The 24,797-nt window shown below is 39.4% G+C and overlaps 1 protein-coding gene and 1 pseudogene across 1 annotated transcript in view; one reads left to right on the plus strand and one right to left on the minus strand.

The window, feature by feature from the left end:
• LOC132676064 (ankyrin repeat domain-containing protein 26-like) overlaps positions 1 to 24,797 on the minus strand; it is a 140,436-nt gene that overhangs the window by 28,853 nt on the left and 86,786 nt on the right. Inside the window, exons 17-24 of the mRNA XM_081790863.1 lie at positions 16,102 to 16,315; positions 14,101 to 14,278; positions 13,736 to 13,873; positions 11,446 to 11,592; positions 7,426 to 7,496; positions 7,002 to 7,095; positions 2,804 to 2,874; positions 2,380 to 2,473 (exon numbers count right to left, since the gene is read on the minus strand). Coding sequence (XP_081646989.1) covers positions 2,380 to 2,473; positions 2,804 to 2,874; positions 7,002 to 7,095; positions 7,426 to 7,496; positions 11,446 to 11,592; positions 13,736 to 13,873; positions 14,101 to 14,278; positions 16,102 to 16,315 — 1,007 coding nt within the window. The remainder of the gene's footprint in view (positions 1 to 2,379; positions 2,474 to 2,803; positions 2,875 to 7,001; positions 7,096 to 7,425; positions 7,497 to 11,445; positions 11,593 to 13,735; positions 13,874 to 14,100; positions 14,279 to 16,101; positions 16,316 to 24,797) is intronic.
• LOC132675616 (endoplasmic reticulum disulfide reductase DNAJC10-like) lies at positions 20,457 to 23,340 on the plus strand (annotated as a pseudogene).

Raw genomic sequence — 24,797 nt, forward strand, 5'->3', positions numbered from 1 at the left:
AGCTGGCCCCAGAGCTTTGCAGTTGGTAAAGTGCTACAAATCTGTAAATCCCAGCACCGGCTGTATAAGGAAGAAAGATTTCAATTTCTCCTTTTCTATTAACCACTTGCTTAAGCTGGAAACTTTCTCCATCTATCACGCTGCTTCTCCCCTTGCAGTGGACTCGAACATTCTTTAATGAATCATCTCATCTACAGATTCAAGTTTTCTTCACTTATTTCCTTCTTTTACACTAAAATCTAACTTTCAATCCAATCATTCCACTAAGAAAATTTGAGGGTCATAAAGGACCTTTTTTTAAAAAAAAATTTATTAAAGTCTTTATTCTGCTTCACTTTTCAGCAGCAGCTGAGAAAAATGATCATGCCCTCCCTCTGCGCTTCTATCCCCACCTTATTTCTGAAGGACGTCAACCCCTGACATTAAATCCTTGCCCCCTGCTATCTGTGTTTTGAATTGCTCTTAAGGCTTCAAAACCAGATTCTCTAATTCACATTTCCAGGTTTGCGGCTTTACCTAGGCCATGTGTACTTTTCACTCTTCCGTCTAGGTGCTCATAGACAACATCCTCAACCGCGCACTCAAAAATCATTACTTGACATGGAGTACCTTTGTAGACAGCTAATCGTGTACATTTTATTTGGACTCTTTTCGGTGTTACTTTGAGTGTGTCTTTCTTATTGAGTCTTACGGGGCACCTTTACCCTTAGGATGCTGACGAGCACACTTTGTCTCGCTTTTTTTTTATAACACGACATTTATCACAAGGGCTGGATGATCACTGGTTTGCCTTTGTTTCCTTTTGAGTAATTTCTTCGTCCATAGAGATTTCAACTTACGGAAGTCTTCTGAAGTTCCTTTCAGACCCATACTTGACTATATTGTTAGGAAGGTTAAGTTGGCTAGAGCTACCTCTTCTTCCCAATCCAGATTCTTCACCTGAAAATTGTGTGCATCAAATGTCTTCACCCAGGTAGCCCCTGGTTTGGAGATTCAGGAGATAAGGACCTTCTAGAGAAGTCAGACCTATGGACTGAGTTGGCCGAATGCAATCTTCAGTTTTTGATTCGCAGAGAAGACCTTAAAGTGGCAGGTAATTTCATGCCATAACCCTAATTCCTTTCTATAGGGATCTACAGAAAATCCCTCGTTATTCTTTAATAAGCTTCATCAGTTTCGGATATCCTTACAGATTTTAGTTTTTGAGACCTTAATGATTTCTTTAGGACACAGCAGGACAATGCCTAGCACTCTCATTCATAGAAGACTGATCAACCGAGTGTCATATTACTCGCAGGAAAAGTTCCCTATTACAATGTGACTCATTAATAAGACGTATAGAAAAGAAAGTAATTTTCAATGTCCCTTGAGTCATAAAAAGGACCAGTCAACACAATGTTCTAGTTCTCCTGATGGGTATAGCTGCCTAATGAAACTTGCATGTATATTATATAGCTTTTGCGACTGACAGAAACGAGTTGGTCAGTGTATCTACCTCCTTGCTCCCACTTAGGATTTACAATGAGAATCCTACAACAGAGGGTGAGAGTGGGATGTCATTCACTGTTCTGCCTGGAAAACAGTTGTGGTTTCACTACATATCAATAAATTAGAATCTTGAATGGCACATTAGTCTTTTCTGAAATTGAATTCTGAAATCTCTGAAAGGCTGATTAACTCAAGTGAGTGGAAAAAAAAAATGAGTTTCTGATCTTTCAATGGTAGGAGCACTATGTTACTAGGTAAGACCCTGACAGAGCAGCCATTTCTCCTTTTTCACTGGCATTTCTTTTCCTTTACAAAATCCAACAAATAGAAAAGGCTATTCTTTGGGAAGGATGTTTGCATAATGACCTGCTAGTCATTGTTGATGAAGAGAATAAGTTGCAAATTTGTAATTATAAATTACAACATATCATCATTAAAAGAACTCTTTCTGAAACTCTCACTAAAGGGTTGGGTTTACAACAGATAATCTGAATGCCAGATGAAATGATCTCTCAAAGACTGGGGACGTTTGAAACACGCTGAAAAATATTAGCAGGGACTCACACATCTGTATGCCAATGTTCACAGCACCTTTATATACAATAGCCAAAAGGAGGACGAAACCAAATGCTCACTGTGGTATATATAAAATGTTGCTCTTCTTAGATTCTCACAATATTTTTATTTAAATCTGACTACAAACATCATTACTTTATGAATTCAATCAACTTCATCTATATAGAAGAATTACATCACTAGTGGCAAGCAGAAACAATATCAACCAAATAATTTGATCAGTGAAATTTTCCATATGATCCAAAACATTCTTATGTACTACTACTCGTGACATAAGGATTCCTTTTCAGGACAATCATTAAGAGATCGACTTACCAAACTTGCCTTTAGCAAGTTGCTCTGAAGATCTCGAATTTGGGCCGCTTGATGTTTGATGGTTGCTTCTTGCCTGGCATTTTTAACCTTTAGCCTAAAATGCAGATCTTAAGATAATTATTCTCACACATAATTTTAAAACTGTATCGTGTTATTTCTGAACAAGTGAGGGTATTACAGAAATTCTTAAAATTGTATCAAGAGGATGATTTGGCAATTGTGCCAATTTTTTCGTTGTGTTTTGTGGTAATGGTGCAAAATTGAGAGATAAGAGGCCAAAATTTTGCATTTAAAAATAGCTCAAAGCTGGAATTTGTATCCAGGTTAACAATGATATACTCGCATAACTAATACATTTCTCATAGTACACTCCTTATCTGCTTTATAAATAAACAAGTTATTTTCTGTGAGGTTTAAATTATACTTTAGCATATGATCTTTAATCTTCTCATCGTATCTTATGGCCTCTGCATGTCGTTCCTGTGCTTCTTGTAACTAAAATAAAGAAAAAATAATACTTTTAAATACTGTCAATCTAGTTGAACACCATCACCTGTTTCTGTAACTAAATGTTTTTGTTGTTTTTTTTTTTTTGTTATTTGGTACTTGAAAGAGAGACAGAGAGGGAGAGAGCACACACAAGTGGGAAGGGAGTCAGAGGGAGAGACAGAGAAAAAGGGAAGCAGGCTGCAAGCTCAGGGTGAAGCCTGATGTGGGGCTCGGTCTCATGACCAGTCTCATGATGTGGGGTTTGGGATCATGACCTGAGTGGAAATTAAGAGTCAGGACGCTCAACCAACTAAGCCGCCTAAGCGCCCCTGTAACTAAAATCTTATTGGACCCAGCCACACTCTCCTCTACATGCTGAATGATGGCTACTTTTAGGTCACAACAAAAGAGTTCAGCTTCTACAACAGAGACTATGGCCTACAAAGCCGAAAACATTTCAATACTGGTACAGAATAGTTTACCAATCTTACTCTCCTACAAAAACATAACGTTGTTAATGTTTTTAAATTATATATGATCAGATAAAAATACAAATGTATCTACTGGTCAAATGGAGGAAATATAGGAAATTACCTTATGGTAAACATTTCTGTTTTCATATTCCAAGCACCACATCAACTATGATTTTACATATTCACATAGGTGAATGACAATTGCTGTTCTCGTGATTATGAAACTGAACATGCTGTTTTCAGTGACAACGAGATATTTCATGGAAGAGTTTGACAAGCAGTATCCTAGTAGGAGCCAGAAAGCCTGGGTCTGAATTCCCAATTCTGCTGGTTATGAGCTGTATGACCTTAAGCACACTACCTAAAACTTCCGTGTCTCAGTCTCTAAATCTGTAAAATGAAAGTAATAACAGCACCTACTGGGGTACCTGAGTGGCTCAGTCGGTTCAGCGTGTTGCTCTTGATTTCTGCTCAGGACATGATCTCAGAGTCACGTGATTGAGCCCCACATCCAGCTCTGCGTGGATAGCGAGGAGCCTGCTTGGCATTCTCTCTCTCTCTCCCTCTCTCTCTCTCTCTCCCTACCTGCTCTTCCCACAATCTCTCTCTGTCTCTCTCTCTGTCTCTCTCTCTCTCAAAATAAAGAATCTTATAAAAGGGATCTGAAAAATAAATAATAATAGGATCTACCTCACTGGGATCTTGGGAATATAAAATTAGGAAATAATACGTGAACAACTTAGAAGGGTACATGGCACATAGTCAGCTCTAAGTGTATGCATTTAGCATGATTACTGTTGCTGTATTTTGCGTTCCAATACAATGAGATAGTTAAGGCAGGTGGCATGCCAATACAAGTGGTCCCCTATACAAATTATACTGAAGTCATTCTTCATACCACCGCAAGTGGCAGCAAATGGGGAGCATGAGGCCCAGAATCTCTCCTCAGTACTTCACACAACTTTCGCCAATGCCACTAGCAAACAGTACTTTTTTTTTCCTCTTATAATACTTTCAACTAACATCCTCTCTATACTACTCAGTGGACAATACTCACGGACTACGGTACAAATAGCACCTCTTACATTGAGTAATAGATGCTTTACATGACCATCAGAGGCAAGGGAAAGCCACTGACATGGAAATAATGGAGTCTTACTAAACCAAATTTCCTCAATCATTTCATGCCCACACTGTTTACATTAGGCTGCTTTAGCAGGTACTCTGATGAGGAGATTAAGGCTTTGTGGTAACAACATATCAGAAAAGCTGGCCCCAGAGCTTTGCAGTTGGTAAAGTGCTACACATCTGTAAATCACAGCACCAGCTGCATAAGGAAGAAAGATTTCAATTTCTCCTTTTCTATTAACCATTTGCTTAACTTTTGAAGCTTTGTCCATCTATCACACTGCTTCTCCCCTTGCAGTGGACTCGAACATTCTTTAATGTATCGTCTCATCCACAGATTCAAGTTTTCTTCACTTATTTCCTTCTTTTACACTAAAATCTAACTTTCACTCCAGTCATTCCACTAAGACATTTTGAGGGTCATCAAGAACCTCTTTTTTTTTTTTTTTTTTTAATTTTATTAAGGTCTCTATCCTGCCTGCTTCTCTTTTCAGCAGCAGCTGAGAAAAATGACCATGCCCTCCCTCTGCTCTTTTTACCACACCTTATTTCTGAAGGACGGCAACCCCTGACATTAAGTCCTTGCCCCTTGCTATCTGTGTTTTGAATTGCTCTTAAGGCTTCAAAACCAGATTCTCTAATTCACATTTCCAGGTTTGCGGCTTTACCTAGGCCATGTGTACTTTTCACTCTTCCGTCTAGGTGCTCATAGACAACATCCTCAACCGCGCACTCAAAAATCATTACTTGACATGGAGTACCTTTGTAGACAGCTAATCGTGTACATTTTATTTGGACTCTTTTCGGTGTTACTTTGAGTGTGTTTTTCTTATTTAGTCTTTGGGAGCACCCTTACCCTTAGGATGCTGACCAGCATACTTTGACTCGCTTTTCTTTATAACATGACATTTATCACAAGGGCTGGATGATCACTGGTTTGTCTTTGTTTCCTTTTGAGTAATTTCTTTGTCCATAGAGATTTCAACCTACGGAAGTCTTCTGAAGTTCCTTTCAGACCCATACTTGACTATATTGTTAGGAAGGTTAAGTTGGCTAGAGCTACCTCTTCTTCCCAATCCAGATTCTTCACCTGAAAATTGTGTGCATCAAATGTCTTCACCCAGGTAGCCCCTGGTTTGGGGATTCAGGAGATAAGGACCTTCTAGAGAAGTCAGACCTATGGACTCAGTTGGCTGAAAGCTATCTAAGTTTTTGTTTCACAGGGAACACTTTAAAGTGGCAGATAATTTCATGCCATAACCCTAATTCCTTTCTATAGGGATACACAGAAAATCCCTCGTTATTCTTTAATAAGCTTCATCAGTTTCAGATATCCTTACAGATTTTAGTTTTTGAGACCTTAATGATTTCTTTAGGACACAGCAGGACAATGCCTAGCACTCTCATTCATAGAAGACTGATCAACCGAGTATCATGTTACTCGCAGGAAAAGTTCCCTAATACAATGTGACTCATTAATAAGATGTCTAGAAAAGGAAGTAATTTTCAATGTCTCTTCAGCCACAAAAAGGACCAGTCAACAGAATGTTCTAGTTCCCCTGACAGGTATAGCTGCCTAATGAAACTTGCATGTATATTATATAGCTTTTGCGACCGACAGAAACGAGTTGGTCAGTGTATCTACCTCATTGCTCCCACTTAGGATTTACAATGAGAATCCTACAAAGGAGGGTGAGAGTGGGATGACATTAACTGTTCTGCTTGGAAAACAGTTGGGGTTTCACTACATATCAATAAATGAGAATCCTGAATGGCACATTAGTCTTTTCTGAGATTGAATTGTGAAATCTCTGAAAGTCTGATTAACTCACGTGAATGGAAAAAAAAAATGAGTCTGAACTTGCAATGGTAGGAGCACTATGTTACTAGGTAAGGCTCTGACAGAGAAGCCATTTCTCCTTTTTCACTGGCATTTCTTTTCCTTTACAAAATCCAACAAGGAGAAAAGTCCATTCCTATGAGAAGGACGTTTGCATAATGATCTGCCGGTCATTGTTAATGAAGAGAATAAATTGCAAACTTGTAATTACAAATTACAACAAATCATCATTAAAATAACCCGTTCTCAAACTCTCACTGAAGGGATGAGATTACAAGAGAAGGTCAGAATTCAAGATCAAATGATCACTCAAAGATTGGGGACGTTTGAAACACGCTGAAAAATAGTAGCAGGGACTCTCACACATTTGTATGCCAACGTTCACAGCAGCATTATTAACAGTAGCCAAAGGTGGACTAAAACAAATGCTCAATGTGGTATATATAAAATGTTGCTTTTTTTAGATTCTCACACTGTTTTCTATGAAAATCTCACTGTAAACATCATTACTTTATGAGTTCAATCAACTTCTCTATATAGAAGAATTACATCACTAGTAGCAAGTAGGAACAATATCAACCAAACCTTTGCAGCAGTGAGATTTTCCATGGGATCCAAAACATTCTTATGTACTACTCCTAGTGAAATACGGATTCCTTTTCAGTAGGACAGACATTAAGAGATCGACTTACCAAACTTGTCTTTATCACGTTGCTCTCAAGATCTTGAATCTGGGCCGCTTGATGCTTGATGGTTGCTTCTTGTGTGGCATTTTTAACCTGTAGTCTAAAATGCAGATCTTAAGATAATTATTCTCACACATAAATTTAAAACAACATCACATACTTTCTGAACAAATGAGGGTATTACAGAAATCCTTAAAATTTTGTCAAGAGGAAGAATTCGGAATTGTGCCATTTTTCTCATTGTGTTTTGTGGATAAGGTGCAAAATTGAGAGATAATATGCCACAATTCTGCATTTAAAAATAGCTCAAAGCTGGAATTTGTATCCAGCTTAACAATGATATACTGGCATAACTAATACATTTCCCATACTACACTGTTTATCTGCTTTATAAATAAACAAGTTATTTTCTGTGAGGTTTAAATTATACTTTTGCACATGATCTTTCATCTCCTCAGCATATCTTATGGCCTCTCCATGTCGTTCCTGTTCTTCTTGCAACTAAAATAGAGAAAAAATAATTTTAACCACTGAAAATCTAGTAGAACACCATCATCTGTTTCTTTAACTAATTTTTTTTTGACTTGAGAGATAGACAGAGAGAGAGAGCATGCAGAAGTGGGGAAGAGAGACAGAGGGAGAGACAGAGAAAATGGTAAGCAGGCTGCTAACTCAGGGCGAAGCCTGATGTGGGGCTCGGTCTCATGACTGGTCTCATGATGTGGGATTTGGGATCATGACCTGAGTGGAAATTAAGGGTCAGGACCTCAGCCAACTAACCCACCCTAGCGCCACTGTAAGTAAAATATTTTTGGAGCCAGCCACCCTCTCCTCTACATGCTGATTGATGGCTACTTTGAGGTCATAACAAAAGAGTTCAGCTTCTACAACAGAGACTATGGCCTACAAAGATGAAATGTTTCAATACTCTTACAGAATAGTTTACCAACCTTACTCTCCTACAAAAACATAACATTGTTAATGTTTTTAAATTATATATGATCACATAAATGTACAAATGTATCTATTGGTCAAATGGAGGAAATATAGGAATTTACCTTATGGTAAACACTTCTATTTTCATATTCCAAGCACCACATCAACTATGATTTTACATATTCACATAGGTGAATTACGTTCCTATTCTCGTGATTATGAAACTGAACACGCTGTTTTCAGTGACAACAAGATATTTCATGGAAGAATTTGAGAAGCAATATCCTAGTAGGGGCCAGAATGCCTGGGTCTGATTTCCCAGTTCTGCTCATTATGAGCTGTATGACCTTGAGCACACTACCTAAAACTTCCATGTCTCAATCTCTGCATCTGTAAAATGAAGGTAATAATAGCACCTACTGGGGCACCTGAGTGGCTCAGTCGGTTCAGTGTCTGGCTCTTGATTTCAGCTCAGGACATGATCTCAGGGTCATGTAATTGACCCCCACATCGAGCTCTGCATGGACAGTGAGGAGCCTGCTTGGGATTTTCTCTCTCTCTCTCTCTCTCTCTCTCTCTCTCTCTCTCTCCCTCCTCCCTTCCTCTCTCTCCCTACATGCCCTTCCCCAAAATCTCTCTGTCTCTCTGTCTCTCTCTCTCTCAAAACAAAGGACTTTAAAAAAGTGATCTCAAAATAAATAATAATAGTATCTACCCCACTGGGATGTTGGGAAGATTACATTAGGAAATAATAGATGAACAACTTAGAAGGGTACGTGGCACATAGTCAGCTCTAAGTGTCTGCATGTAGCATGATTACTGTTGCTGTAGTTTGTGTTCCAATACAATGTGATAGTTTAGGCAGGTGGCCTGCCAAAACAAGTTTTCCCCTATACAAATTATACTGAAGTTATTCTTCATTCCACCACAAGTGGTAGCAAATGGGGAGCATGAGGCCCAGAATATCTCCTCAGTACTTCAAAAAACTTTGCCAATGCCACTAGCCAACAGTACTTTTTTCCACTTATAATCATTTTAACTTCATTCCTCTCTATACCACTGAGTGGACAATGCTCACAGACTACGGTACAAATAGCACCTCCTTGACTGAGTAGTAGATCCTTTACATGACCATCAGAGGCAAGGGAAAGCCACTGACATGGAAATAAACGAGTCTTGAGAAACTAAAGTTCCTCAATCATTTCATGTCCATACTCTTTACGTTAGGCTGCTTTAGCATGTACTCTGATGAAGAGATTAAGGGTTTGTGGTAAAAGCATATCAGAAAAGCTGTCCCCAGATATTTGCATTGGTAAAGTGATACAAATCTATAAATCACAGTTCTGGCTGTGTAAGAAAGAAAGACAAATTTAGCATGCTTTTTCATAGTGAGAGGGGAAAAAAAAACTAAACATTTGATTGAACATTTCTCCTCTATTTGATTAAGTGCTTTCATTAATAGTTTTACTTATATAAGTGTGTGTGTGTGTGTGTGTGTGTGTGTGTATAGAGATATACACACATTTTTTAACGTTTATTTTTTGATACAGAGCACGAGTCTGAGTGGCGCAGAACGTGAGGGACACAACGGATCCAATGCAGGCTCTGCTGACAGCAGAAAGCCCGATGCAGGGCTCCATCTCAAGAACATGGAGATCATGACCTGAGCCAAAGGCAGACTCTGATCTGACTGGAGCCAGCCAGGCACCCCTCAATCTAGTATTTCATTTCTTAGCATACATTTAGAATAAAAGCTTTGCTATACCAATGTTTCCAAGAAGAATTTATTGATACGGTATAAAGTACTTAATTTTATCGGAAAAACTGTTAAGTTAAAGTATTTTCAATTTATACAAGGATAAGTACCACACGTATCAAATATTACTATCCCTTAAATTTATACTTAGGAAGACGAAATTACCTGTCATGAAAAAAATAAAAACAATGTCAAATAAAGGACTAAATTGTTCTGCACAGGCTAGATGACAAGTGTCAAGAGAGTTAAAGCTAACGGGAGTTAGAACAGTCAGAGAAAGTTCATTGGAAAGGAGACTGTGAGCCAAGTCTGAATAACATAGGTTTACTCAAGAGGAACAGAAACTAAAAAGACAGTAAGGACAGCATGAGTAACGGCTGAAAGATGGTAAAATCAACCCAATTAACTCAGAGGATAAAATCTGATGGCAGAGACATTAAAAACGGATGTCCACACAAGAACTACATAAATGTTCATAAGCAGCAGTATTAATAGGCAAGAAGTGGACACAACCCAAAGGTCCATCAACTGATGAATGAACAAGGGCCTTAACCCACAATGGAGTACTGTTGACAATAAAAAGAAATGAAGCACTGATATAAGCTGTAACCAACACAGATGAACCCAGAAAACATTAAGTAAAGGTAGCTAGTCCCAAAGGACCACACGTTGTGTGACTCCATTTATATGAAATATTCACAAGAGGCAACTCCATTGAGAGACCAAGTAGTAGACTGGTGGTTGCCTGAGGCTGGGGGCAACGGGTAAGGGTTTCCCTTCAGGGTGAGGAAAACATTCTACTTGATGGCAGTGATGGTTGCACGAGTGTACACAGAGACAGTGAACTGTGCGTGGCAAATGGGTGACTTTTATGGTATGTGTATTGTACCTCAAAATAGCTTTAAAAAAAACCCAATGGCAGAACACAGAGAATGTTCTTAATTCTCGCTTTTGGGCGCCCATACTACACATGATCTGAATATTTCCGTGCTTTGACAATATGTCTAAAAGGCAAAGAAAATGAAGGAAATGCCGAAGTTCAAGTGGTTTGTTAAGTGATCTTTCTGTACGAGTCATCCTGAAATCAATATGCATTCTTCTCAAAAGTGAAGATGAGAACTAAGACAATTATCTGAAACATTCCCTTAAACATTATCTTCTGATTTGATCCAGCTTGCCTCATCATGGTAATAGAGATATCATTAAAAAACATTGTTTAGTAGGGGACAAAAGTCTCTTGGGGCACCTGGGTGGCTACGTCAGTTAAGTGTCCAATTCTTGCTTTCAGCTCAGGTCATGATCTCATGGTTCATGAGACTGAGCCTCACACTGGCTCTACACTGACAGCATGGAGACTGCTTGGGATTCTCTCTCTCTCCTCTCTCTGCCCCTCCCCTGTTAACACGCACGCACACACTCTCTCTCACTCTTTTTCTCTCAAAATAAATAAATAAAATGTAAAAAAAAAATTAAATTAAAGAAAGAACGAAAAAAGTCTCTCAATTTCTGTGAGGAAGGATACAAAAGCCTCAACTTTCCTAAGAGTAAGTATTATAAGAAAACAATGTATAACACAAATAGGAGAAGGAAAGGCAGAAGTTTACAAAATAAATGCATTGTAAAGATACTAAAATCATAATAAATTAATTATAATGAAAATACCAAAGAAAGCGGTCCATGGAAATTGGTATCCTAAAACACTTTATATTATTTAACCAGCTATAAGTTAGCTGTTGACAGGTTACATTTACTACATACCTGACTTCTGATTTGAGCTAATTTCTTCTTGAGATCCCGTGTTTCACCTTCCAGACGAAGATATGACGTAACCTCTGGGGAAGCCTCTGACATAGACTGTTTCTTCAGAGTATCAGCCAGTTCTTGTTGAAGTTGTCTCGCAACTACCTAATAAGACATTTCTGTTACTGATTTTCTAAATCATCTTATTATTAAATTATGTTAATAATAGACAACTCTCACATACGTACTTTGAGAAATATCAACACACACATCAATTCACCGTCTTTTTGTAACACATACACATTCCTGTTCACTGAATTCAGTTAAAGACACAAAAGGTGTTATCTCCCTGCCTAGTTCTGATTTTTTATGGTGTCTCTTTCCAGTCTTAGCACGACAATTTCATCCTGCAACATGTGGTTTTTATGCAACCGATCTTGTGTTTTCTCATGATTATCAGAAAGCTAAGTAAAACCAAGCACATTTTCAGATAGCACTCAATAAAATGGAAGTATCATGATTTTCTTTGAAATGAAAGTATAATCTGTGTTTAAACAATGAAAAGGTTGCAGGGGGTGCCAGTGTGGTTCAGTTGGTTGAGTGTCTGACTCTTGATTTTGGCTCAGGGAATTATCTCACATTCTGTGGGTTCAAGCCCCGCATCAGGCTCTGTGCTGACAGTCAGGATCCTGCTCAGGATTCCCGCTCTCCCTCTCCCTGCCCCTCCCCTTCTTGCATTCTCTCTCTCTCTCTCTCTATCTCTCTCTAATGAATAAAGAAACATGAAAAGAAAGAAAGAAAGAAAGAAAGAAAGAAAGAAAGAAAAGAAGGAAGGAAGGAAGGAAGGAAGGAAGGAAGGAAGGAAGATTACAGTAAGTGAATATCCAACTGGAAAAAAATAAAGTTGGCTCCAAATCTCAAATTTTAGACAAGCATAAGTTCCCAAAAGTTCAGAACTTTAACTGAAGATAATGAAGGCATGAAAGTAAAAAAGAATTTGTGAGAAAACTGTTCAGAATCTCAGAATTGGAAAGGCCTTTCTCTGATTTACAACAAACCAGAAGGCCTAAAATAAAAGATCAATAAATCTGACTATACTTAAAAATTGAGTTTACAGTAGGTATCGAACACAGCGACCCCACAGTACAATCCTTAGCTCTGCATATACTCGGACAGATTAAATTTCCTAAAATTCTTCTTTCCTGAGAATATTTCATAGATATGTACTTTGCTACCATTTCTATAGTCAGTTATAAGAATTAGATCTATTGATAACTGAAAAATCTAGGCACTATACTATAATAGAAACACTTCTACATTCATCAATGAACTCATTTGGTTATCACAATTCTAGAATGGAGAGATTAAAACGGTGAGCTGCAGGACTCTCCCCAGGTCTTCTCACTCCACAACTAGTGCTCTTGCACCAATCACTGCCACTTCTCTAGTGTAAATACACAAGTACAAAAGAAGTCTTGTATTTCAAAATACTCATAGGAAATAAGGTGAAATTTATACATCTCTTAGAAAACCATGAGATTGTTACTGCTGCAATAACTTGCATTTCCTCTTCATGTTGAAAACAGTAATAAATATAAAAGAGGGGAAATACACTCAGCTATTTTATTAGGAATAAAATACCTATCAATAAATTATCATTAAGTATATACCACAGCATACCATTGTTATCAAAAGTTCCTTGTAATGAAATAGGATGCTACTTGAAGCAAAACTGTTACTTTTCTCAAAAGTAGGAGACTTGATACCGAAAATATGATCAGTGAACTGGCTACACTCGTCCTCCTGTCCATTAGCGGAAGTGTTCAACTAACCTATTAATATATCAAGGCAGTGAAGTAACTGTTCAAAACGAAAACACATGTTGCTAGTAGCAATAGTATTGAGATTAGGGAAAGCTCATCAATTCCTACAGAAAGTAATAAAAGCCTCTCCTTTGGACAAGGACATTATGAATGTCACTAGTTGTTGCAGACAAATGCATTTAATCAAGAATATTATTTTATCCAGTGAAGCAAAAATGCCACCGTCCCCCATGACCCTCTGCAAAATATATGTGCTTTTAAAATCCTCTATAGTTTCCATGATGAACAGAGTTCAGTTTCATATATACATACATATATATACACATATTTATACACATACACACACACACACACACACACACACACACACACACACATATATATACGCACACACACACACACGGAGAAAAAAGTAATAATAACTAAAAAATAGAATGTATACAAATACATACACACATGTACTTCAAAATAACTAAAGAAGATACCTTAGAATTAGTTTTCTTCTGAGCCATTTCTAGCTCCTTTTGCTTGCAAAAGTGATTGTTTAGACTTCCATCTTGTAAGACTCTGGCCTTCTGTTCTGGAGAAAGTTGCCACTGAGTGTCACTGCGCTCTTCTACAACCTGGAGACACATTTCATTATGATTCTGGTCTCATACCGTTAAAAAAAGAAGGTCAAAAGCTGAAGAGAACTTTAAAAAAATGTTCAAAAGAACATAATCCCATGTTTTAATTTATTTTAAACCTAAATAATATATATTGAGTCAAAGGGATACTATAAAATATATATGTATAATATTACACTATGTAATATGGATGGAAATACAGTTTTTATCAAAAACTGATTTACCTGATTTTTTGTGGCCTTCAATTCCGTGTTTAGCATTCTAAGAGCGAGTTCAACTTGTTGTTTTGTTTCAACTTCTTTCTTATATTCGTCTTCTTTTCTTCGTAACTTTTCCCTAATATTTTCATATAAAATATCAGCATTTCTTCTTTCTTCTTCTTCTTCTTGTTTTAAGGTACATCTGCAATTACATGTGCTTCTTTTAAAATTTGTTTTGTTAGACATAAAAAGTTCATTTTATGATCTGGTTCCACATAAGTTGGCTTATTATCCAAATGAAAAATATCTATGTTTTCCAATTGTTTTCCTTGTAGGGCTCATGTTTTTAATTTGTCACTTCAATCTCTTCCAAACCATATATACAGTTGAAAAGAAGCCAGGAGAAAGCATTATGCAACTTCGTTAGTTTTAGTCAGTAATAACTCTGGTAGATGCTGTAGGAAAGGAAGTTTGAAATTATTCAGGAAAGTTAGAGTTGAAACTTACCCCCTTTCCCACAGGTATAATTATTCCTCCATAGGACAGATAATTCAGTTTCTCATTAAAAAGAGAAGTTGCTGTTTATAAGCAAGTTTATCAATTCACTGGAAATAAAATTTCCACTTGACGAAACCTTACAGGTACCTCCAAAAATGATGCGCAGTGAAAGAGAGCATCTGTGGATGTTGTTTACACAACATACACGTGCAGATTACTGTCATCTAAGACTACGCTGACGAGTCTAATATCTGTTGCCTATGCTTTTTGTTTCTTCTTCCACAACACTTGCAACTTACCTTGTTGATGATTACCTACTTTATGAATCACTTAAACATCCCTTCTAGAACAACACAGGATCCGTATTAATTAAGTAAACAATAAAGAGTAATATGACCTTTCAGCATACACTTTTGAATTAATTTTATCTACCTATGACAGAGATGTTGAAAAAACTTCTCAGTAACCACTTTCCGTATTACTTTTTTTAAATGTTTATTCATTTTTGAGAGAGAAAGGGAGAGCCCATGCAAACAAAGGGGGGGCAGAGAGAGAGAGAGGGAGGCAGAAAATCCGAAGTGGGCTCTGCACTGACAACACACAGCTCGATGTGGGGCTCGAACTCACGAACCCTGAGATCATGACCTGAGCCAAAGTCGGAAGCTTGACTGACTGAGCCACCCAGGCGCCCCCATTTTACTTTGTTTAAATTTTTTATTGAGAGAGAGATGACGCAAGTGAGTGAGGGCGGGGAGAGGGAAAGAGAGACAGAATCCCACGAGGGGCAGACAGAGAGGGAGAGACAGAGTGAGAGAAGAGGAGCTCACCCGAAGCGGGGCTCGTGCTCACCCAAAGCAGGGCTCGAGCCCACCCAAAGCAAGGCTCAAACTCACGAGATCATCACCTGAGCCGAAGCCAGAAGCTTAACCAGCTGAGCCACCTAGGCACCCCCACTTTACCTTTTAACCCCTGCATGTTAAGAAGCAAACGGAATCAATTTGGGCGAATTTTACTGTCTTGAGAAAAATGGCCATTTTATACTCTGTTGGTAGGTACAGAGAGTAATATAAACTTTCTGAGAACAACTTAAAAATATGGATCAAAGACCTTTTTAAAAATTTTTATACTTTAACCAGATTACATTATATTGAAGAATTGACTCCAAGCAAGTAACCAGACATGTAGAAACAGATTATATAAAAGACATTCCTGACAGCATTAATTAAAATACAGAGAGATGAAAAACAAGCAGAATTCAATCTCTTAAATAATGATATTTCTTGGACTATGGTGGACTTTTATAGGGCCATTAAAATTGTGATTTGGAATATACATTAAAGTATTACAAGTATTCACTGTGAAGAACTTCCTGTGTTATTGCCAAGAATCGCACACCTCACAACACTAAACAAGTATTCTTTCCAGGAAAATCCCATAAGGTAAGTCAGCAATTACAAAACTGCCCGTACACATCTGTAGTATAAAAGGAAGCAGTTGAAATATTTCCTTAAAGCCAAGATGCTGTACCTCAAACTGCAGAATTCACGTTCCCATTCCACTTTTTGATGTTCTAACCGTGATATCATGTCTTTGGCTTCTCGTAGCTCGTTTTGTAGTGCACTAACCACTTTGTCCATTTCTGTCATTTTTCCCGTAAGAAGTTTACAGTGATTTTTGTTAAGTTTCCTTAATTTCTCATAAGAAACACGTATATCTCGGATTTTCAAGAAGCCAGCATAATCTGCATCAGAGAAGAAACAGAAATAAAATAGATGAGTACTTTTTGCATATACAGGCCTGTGCATCTTCAATTCACTCATTCACACATTGAATAAATATATACCTTCAATGGAAGATGTTATACTCAGCTCTACAGACACAATAGAGAAGACCCCTGGCTCTCGATTAGCTTAAAGTCTAGTGAAGGAGAAAGACAACTCAAATGGTAATTCTAAATTCAGATAGTTCCTATTAGAAGACAGAGTTCTGTGATCATAACTTGATCTAGATTGGGCCCAAGGAAGATAGATGTCCCTGAGGAAGAGATAAATATACTGAGGAATGAAGGATGAGCAGGAGACAATTAAGCAAAGGAGGAAGACAAGCACACTCGACAGTCTAGAGCATGTGCCGAAGTTCCACTGTAATCTGCTTCTGGCCAAGATGGGGTAACACGTACTGATTGATCTTCCTACCTGAAGCAAGCAAAAACAAAACAGACAAAATACAATTTTAACATGATTTTCAAGACACAGAACTTCAGACAATGAAGGACAATGATCCCTGAAAACAAAACACGTTAGCCTAACACGTATGCCCAAGCTCACTGCCTTGAGAGAATTTTCAGGCTACAACACAGGAGACATAAATTATTTAAGTAGATTTCACCAGACTCCTTGAGTCAAGGTGGCAAAACTGAGAGTCTGGTGAAGTCAAGGCAGATAGAGACGACAGGTCAGCATCCAAGAGAGGAGAAAGCAGGACACAGAAAGAACCCTGGGCATCTGCACAGGGTCCCCTTTGGCTATTCAGCAGAGTAACAACCAGTGCATACATGGAAGGAAGTCATCAAGGGAAAAAAATCTGAAAAGAGTAGAGGAAACACTGCCTGGTGCTCCCACAGCACGAGGGACGGTATCTATTCACATTAGCTAAGATAGAAAAACTCATAATTTGCCTTAGGCTGATCACCACTCTGGATTCATCCAATAATTCGTAAGAGCAAGACTAAAGGATCCAACTGTTTGTAAGTAACTTAACTATATCTCCAAACAAAGCATGAAAAGATAACTAGAGGCATGGAAGCTATTGTTTTAAAAACCAAATAGCACTTACAGAGATGTAAATTATGTTAGCCATGAACAATACGATGGGTAGGAATAAACACATATTAGACCTCACAAAACAAAAGACTGAAGTTTAACATAGGAAACCTGGGAGAAAACTTCAACTGGGAAATATACAATTGCCCAAAGAGGCAGGGAAAGGGACAGGAAAAAAAAATGGCCCAAATCTTCCTAAACCTAATGAAAACTATAATCCCACTGACCCAGGAAGGATATATCTAGGAAAGAAGAAATGGAAGTCAACTCTTGTGATTTGCCTAAACTCTATATGATGTGGTACAACATTACTGGAAGGGAGACTGTGATGCTGAAGCCATAGACTATAAACCCTAAACCAACCACTAAAGCAGCAAAACTGAAAAGTTCTAGCTAGGAAGCCTAGATAAATAAATGAATAAATGAATACATGAATAAATAAATAAATGGATAAAACTGAATCATAAAAATTACTCGATTAAAAGAAAGCAGAAAAAGAAGAGAACGGGAACAAGGAGCAGATAGGACAAATGCAAATCAAACAGCATGATGACATATTCAAATCAACTATCTCAAAAATCACAGTAAATGGCCCTTTGTAGCAACGTGGATGGAACTGGAGAGTGTGATGCTAAGTGAAATAAGCCATACAGAGAAAGACAGATACCATATGTTTTCAGTCTTATGTGGATCCTGAGAAACTTAACAGAAACCCATGGGGGAGGGGAAAGAAAAAAGAAAAAAAGAGGTTAGAGTGGGAGAGAGCCAAAGCATAAGAGACTCTTAAAAACTGAGAACAAACTGAGGGTTGATGGGGGGTGGGAGGGAGGGGAGGGTGGGTGATGGGTATTGAGGAGGGCACCTTTTGGGATGAGCACTGGGTGTTGTATGGAAACCAATTTGACAATAAATTTCATATATTGAAAAAAAAATCACAGTAAATGAAAACGGTCTAAAAGCCTCAACTAAAACGCAGACTGTCAGAATGGATAAAAAAGGAAGACTCAACTATATGCCACCTATACAAAATGCACTTTAAATGTCAAGACAGAAATTTGTTCGAAAGACAGAAATATGATATACCACACTAACACTTGACCAAAGAAGGCTGAGCTAGAGTGGCTATATGAATAGCAGACAAAACAGTTTCAAGCAAAAAAAATTATTACCAGCAATAAACAACAGGTCATTGTATAATCATAAAAGGGTCAATTAAGAGCAATCTTAAATGTTCATGTATCTGTTAATAGCTTCAAAGTACATGAAGCAAAAATTGATAGAACTGAAAAGAGAAATAGGCAAATTCACAATTATAGTCTGATATTTCAATAGGCTCAACATCAGCCAGGGCATAGTAGACTTGGCCGCCACTATTCTTCTCAAGGATCTATGGAACACTTACCAAAAAAGACTATGTTCTGGGTCAAAAATAAACCTTAAATTTTTTTTTAACGTTTATTTATTTTTGAGACAGAGAGAAACACAGCATGAATGGGGGAGGGGCAGAGAGAGAGGGAGACACAGAATCGGAAGCAAGCTCCAGGCTCTGAGCCATCAGCCCAGAGCCCGACGCGGGGCTCGAACTCACGGACCACGAGATCGTGACCTGAGCTGAAGTTGGATGCTCAACCGACTGAGCCACCCAGGCGCCCCAAATAAATCTTAATAAAAGGAAGAAGTCAAGAGGCCTGAAGTCATAATAGTGTGTTCCCTGACCACTAAGCAATCAAATCAGAAATCAAGCACAAAAATATCTCTGGAAAATACTCAACTATTTGTGAACTACAGAACACATCGAAATATCCCCTGGGTCAAAGAAGTAATGAAAAAAGAAAAAAAAAATTAGAGAGGATTCTGAACTGAATGAAAATGAAAACATAGTAGAATTTGTAGAGTCCTGCTTTAGTAGCACTCACATGAAGACTTATAGCACTGAATGTATACATTAAAAAAGAAGAGGGAAGTGCGGTGCTCCTTGCTGCCTTTGTGGCTCCTCGCCCGGCTTCCCAAGGCACCCTGCCCTGCCCCACCCCACCCTGGCAGTGGCTGGAGAGCAGGTGCTTTGTTCACACGCCCACAGCAGGACTTGGGTGGGTGGGGGCGGGGTCCGCTACCTGCCAGGATTTGAAGGCGGGGGAGTAGCTGTAGGAGGCGACCCCCCTAGACTGAGGTGGGAATGGGCCGGGCCCCAGGCTCTGCTGGAGCGGGAGGCTGCGGCGGTGGCAGAGGCATGGCCCTTCTGGAAGGGAGAGCCCAATGCCTGTGCACCTGTCTCCCCTCCCTTCCTCTCCGCCCCTGCCATGGGTTTTGTGTTCTACCTCCCCATCTTTTTCTCACCACCTACATCATCACTCTTCTTCCAACTTCGCTTCCCACCTTCTTGTGACCCTTTCTCTCACTTAAGCCTCAGTTACTCAGGTTCTTTTCACCCTAGTCTTGCCGGAGACTTCATATGCCAGCAGTCTCTTTCATGGGATGTCCCCATCCTTCCCCTCTCCCCACATCCTATTCTGGGTTGATGGCAGCCAGAAATCCTTCCTATTGCGTTTACCGGCAGTTTCTACCTGGCCCTGAAGCGTGGCGCAGATCAAGTCCACCACACCCATGCTGAGAACGACCCCTAGGAGAACCACTTGTCCCATGGTGGTATTGGACAATATGTTCTCAATTTTCCTCTGGTTGCTTATTTTAGTCTGAATATTTGTTACCTCCACCTCTATACTTTACAAACGTATGTTTTGGTTGCATGACAAGGAGTTAGAAATGAGCCAGAGACCATTCGCAGGTAAGGAGAAGATTTAGACATTTAGGATTAAAGGAAGAAAGGAGAAACAGAATGTTAAGAAGGTTAGATTCCTGAAAGTATTTTGATATCTTTTGTGATCTGAGGAAGTGGAGATTACTGAGCCTACACAGATTGACATTTTGGGAAAATTTCACGATGCTTGATTTGCTCTTGGGGTAACGTGAACACAAGTTCTCAAACCTGCATATTCTCTCAGTTGGAACCAGCTGTATATCTGAATGTTCACTTTCATCAGAACATGTATCAGAGAAAGAATGGGAGTCTGCTTCAACAAAAATGACTACGTCCGGGACCTGAAAAGGGTCATTCTGTTTCCTAATAGTGTATATGGCCATTTTAGTGGGCACAGATCAGGATTTTTACAGTTTACTTGGAGTATCCAGGACCGCAAACAGTAGAGAGATAAGGCAAGCTTTCACGAAGTTGGCATTGAAGTTACATCCTGATAAAAAACAAAAAACAAAAACGAATAACCCGGGGCGCCTGGGTGGCTCAGTCAGTTGAGCGTCCAACTTCCGCTCGCTCGGGTCATGATCTCACAGGTCGTGTGTTAGAGCCCCACGTCGGGCTCTGTGCTGATGGCTCGGAGCCAGGGGCCTGCTTTGGATTCTGTGTCTCCCACTCTCTCTGCCCCAAGCCACTTGCATTCCGTCTCTGTCTCTCCCAATAGTAAATAAACACTAAATAAATAAATAAATAAATAAATAAATAAACAACCAACCAACCAACCAACCAACCTACCAACCAAATGAATAATCCTAACGTACAGAGTGATTTTCAAAAATAAATAGAGCATATGAAGTACTCAAAGATGAAGATCTGTGGGAAAAGTATGACAAATACGGAGAAAAGGGACTTGCAGATGATCCAGAAGGTGGCCCGTATGAAAGCTGGGATTATGATCGTTATGATTTTGGTATTTATGATGATGATCTTGAAAGCATGACATTGACTAGAAGAGAATTGGATGCTGCTGTTCATTCTGGAGAACTGTGGTTTGTGAACTTTTACTCCCCAGGATGTTCACACTGCCATGAATTAGCTCCCACATGGAGAGACTGTGCTAAAGAAGTAGATGGATTACTTCAAATTGGTGCTGTTAACTGTGGTGATGATAGAATGTTTTGCTGAATGAAAGGAGTCAACGGATCTCCCAGCCTCTTCCTTTTTAGGTCTGGAACGGCCACAGTGAAATATCACGGGGACAGATCAAAGGAAAGTTTGGTGACTTTCGCCATGCAGCGCGTTAGAAACACAGTGATGGAATTATGGACAGGAAATTGTGTTCACTCCATAGAAACTGCTTTTGCTGCTGGTATTGGCCAGCTGATCACTTTTTGTTGCAAAGGAGGAGATTGTTTAACTTCATAGACACGACTCAGGCTCAGGGGCATGTTGGATGGTCTTGTTAATGTAGGATGGATGGACTGTGCCACCCAGGACAAACTTTGTAAAAGTCTGGATATTATGACAAGTACTACTGCCTATTTTCCTCTGGTGCCACATTAAATAACAGAGAGAAAAGCAGTGTTTTGTTCCTTAATTCATTGGATGCTCGAGAAATATATTTGGAAATCATGCATAGTCTTCCAGATTTTGAGCTACTTTTGGCAAATACACTAACGGATCGATTGGTGCATCATCAGTGGCTCTTATCGTTTAGTTTCGGAAAACATGAAAATCCAAATGATCCTGAGTTGAGGGAACTAAAAACTCTACTCAAAAGTGATCATATTCAAGTTGGCGAGGCTGACTGTCCCTCTGCGCCAGACATCTGTAGTAATCTCTCTGTATTTCAGCCATGTCTAGCAGTATTTAAAGGACAAGGAACCAGGGGTGCCTGGGTGGCTCAGTCGGTTGGGAGCCGACTTCGGCTCAGGTCACGATCTCGCGGTCTGTGAGTTCGAGCCCCGCATCGGGCCCCTGTGCTGACAGCTTGGAGCCCGGAGCCTGTTTCGGATTCTGTGTCTCCCTCTCTCTGACCCTCCCCCATTCATGCTCTGTCTCTCTCTGTCTCAAAAATAAATAAACGTTAAAAAAAATTAAAGGATAAGGAACCAAAGAATATGAAATTCATCATGGAAAGAAGATTCTATATGATATACTAGCCTTTGCCAAAGAAAGTGGTAATTCTCATGTTGCCACACTTGGACCTCAAAATGTTCCTGCAATGACAGGAACCGTGGCTTGTTGATTTGTTTGTGCCATGGTGTCCACCATGTCAAGCTTTATTGCCAGAGTTACAAAAAGCATCAAAGCATCTGCGTGGTGAGCTTTAGTTTGGTACACTAGATGGTACGGCTCACGAGGGACCCTGTAACACGTGTAACATTCAGGCGGATCCAACAACAGTGGTATTCAACCAATCCGAGGTTCATGAATAAGAAGGACATCACTCTGTTGAACAACAGATCTTGGAATTCATAGAGGATCCTAGGAACCTTCAGTGACCTCCCTGACACCCACCACTTTCAATGAACTAGCTAAACAAAGAAACCATGATGAAGTCTGGATGGTTGACTTCTACTCCCATGGTGTCATCCATGTCAAGTCCTAATGCCAGAATCGAAAAGAATGGCCCGGACACTAACTGGAGAGTTACTGTGGGCAGTATAGACTGCCAACAGTATCATTCTTTTTGTGCCCAAGAAAATGTTCAGAGATACCCTGAGATAAGATTCCCCTCCCCCAAAACCAAATAAAGCTTTTCAGTATCACAGTTACAATGGCTAGAAGAGAGATTTGGGGTACGGGATTTCTACCTCAAGCATCCACAAATCTAATGACTCAGCTTTCGATGAAAAAGTTATACAAGGGAAAAATCACCGGGTGATTGAATTCTATGCTCCTTGGTGTGGACCTTGCCAAAATTTTGCTCCAGAGTTTAAGCTCTTGGCTAAGATGATGAAAGGAAAAGTGAAAGCTGGAAAAATAGACTGTCAGGCTTAGGCTCAAACATGCCAGAAAGCTGGCATCAGAGCCTATCCGACTGTTAAATGTTATCCCTATGAAAAAGCAAAGAGAAACATTTGGGGAGAGCAAATAGATGCCAGAGATGCCAAAGCAATTGCTGCCTTACTAAATGAAAAATTGAAAAATCTCCACACTCATGGAGAGAGAGATAAGGATGAAGTTTAATGATGTGAAGATGAAGAAAAAAGAGAAAAGGAATTCTAACCCATGACATCAGAGGATCATCTTTGTAGGATGTTGCTACATTCTGGGTCAGAATAAAGGAACATTATCTCAGAATTGTAATTGCACCGTCTGAATTCTGTACAACATTGGTATAAATGAGGGTCTGCAAGCTTTTTCTGTAAAAGGCCAAACTGTAAATATTTTAACCTTTGTAGACCATGTACTTTTGTCACATAGTACTTTGTTTTTGCTTTGTTTACAACCCTTTAAAAAATCTAAAACTTTTCTTACCTCAGGGCCATACACAAACAAGCCCAGCCACATTCAGTCCACGGGCCATAGATTGCTGACCCCTGGAAATGATACTAAAACTGCCTGGCTCAACCAGGAGCCTGCACTGTCAAGTACATACATGTCTAGGGTCTATTCCTTAAAGTTTTGTGGCTGGCCTGAAAGGAAATAATTTGGTATTTATTTACCTGTCTTAAAAATTGTGTGAAATGGATTGTGGCCATAGTGTAATTAAACACACACACACACACACACACACACACACACACGTGTAATTAAACACACACACACACACACACACACACACACAATGTGGCAAGCAGATAGCCTATTTTCATGGTGTATTATAGTAAAGAGATTTTCTTCTTTTTTCTTTATAGGTTGAAGAACTTATTTTAATTTTTCACAATTGAGAAAAATTTTGGTAAAATATTGCCAATAGATTTCTACAGTATCAAGAAGAAGAAGAAGAAGAAGAAGAAGAAGAAGAAGAAGAAGAAGAGGAGGAGGAAGGAGGAAGGAGGAGGAAAAGGAGGGAAGGACGAGAAGGAGAGGGAGAGGGAGAGGGAGAAGGAGAAGGAGAAGAAGAAGAAGAAGAAGAAGAAGAAGAAGAAGAAGAAGAAGAACGAGGAGGGGGAAGGAGGGGGAGCAGAAGAGGAGGAGGAGGAGGAGGAGGAGGAAAGAGGAGGCAAAGAAGACAGAGGAGGAGGAGGAAGGAGGAAGAGGAGGGAAGGAGGACAGGGAGATGGAGAGGAAAAGGGAGAAGAGGAAGAAGAAGAAGAAGAAGAAGAAGAAGAAGAAGAAGAAGAAGAAGAAGAAGAAGAACAACAACAACAACAACAACAACAACAACAACAACAACAAGGAGAACGAGGAGGGAAGGAGGAGGAGCAGAAGAAGAGGTGGAGGAGGAGGAAGAGGAGGAAAGAGGAGGCGGAAGATGACAGAGGAGGAAGAGGAAGGAGTAAGAGGTGGGAAGGAGGACAGGGAGATGGAGAGTGAAAGGGAGAAGAAGAAGAAGATGAAGAAGAGGAAGGAGAAGGAGAAGAAGAGAAGAGGAGGAGGAGGAGGAAAGAGGAAGGGGAAGTGGAGAGAAGGAGGAGAGGGAGAGGGAGACAGAGGGGGAAAGGGAGAAGAAGAAGAAGAAGAAGAAGAAGAAGAAGAAG

Source organism: Panthera onca, chromosome A1, assembly GCF_046562875.1.
Source record: "Panthera onca isolate mPanOnc1 chromosome A1, mPanOnc1 haplotype 2, whole genome shotgun sequence".
NCBI lineage: Eukaryota > Metazoa > Chordata > Mammalia > Carnivora > Felidae > Panthera > Panthera onca.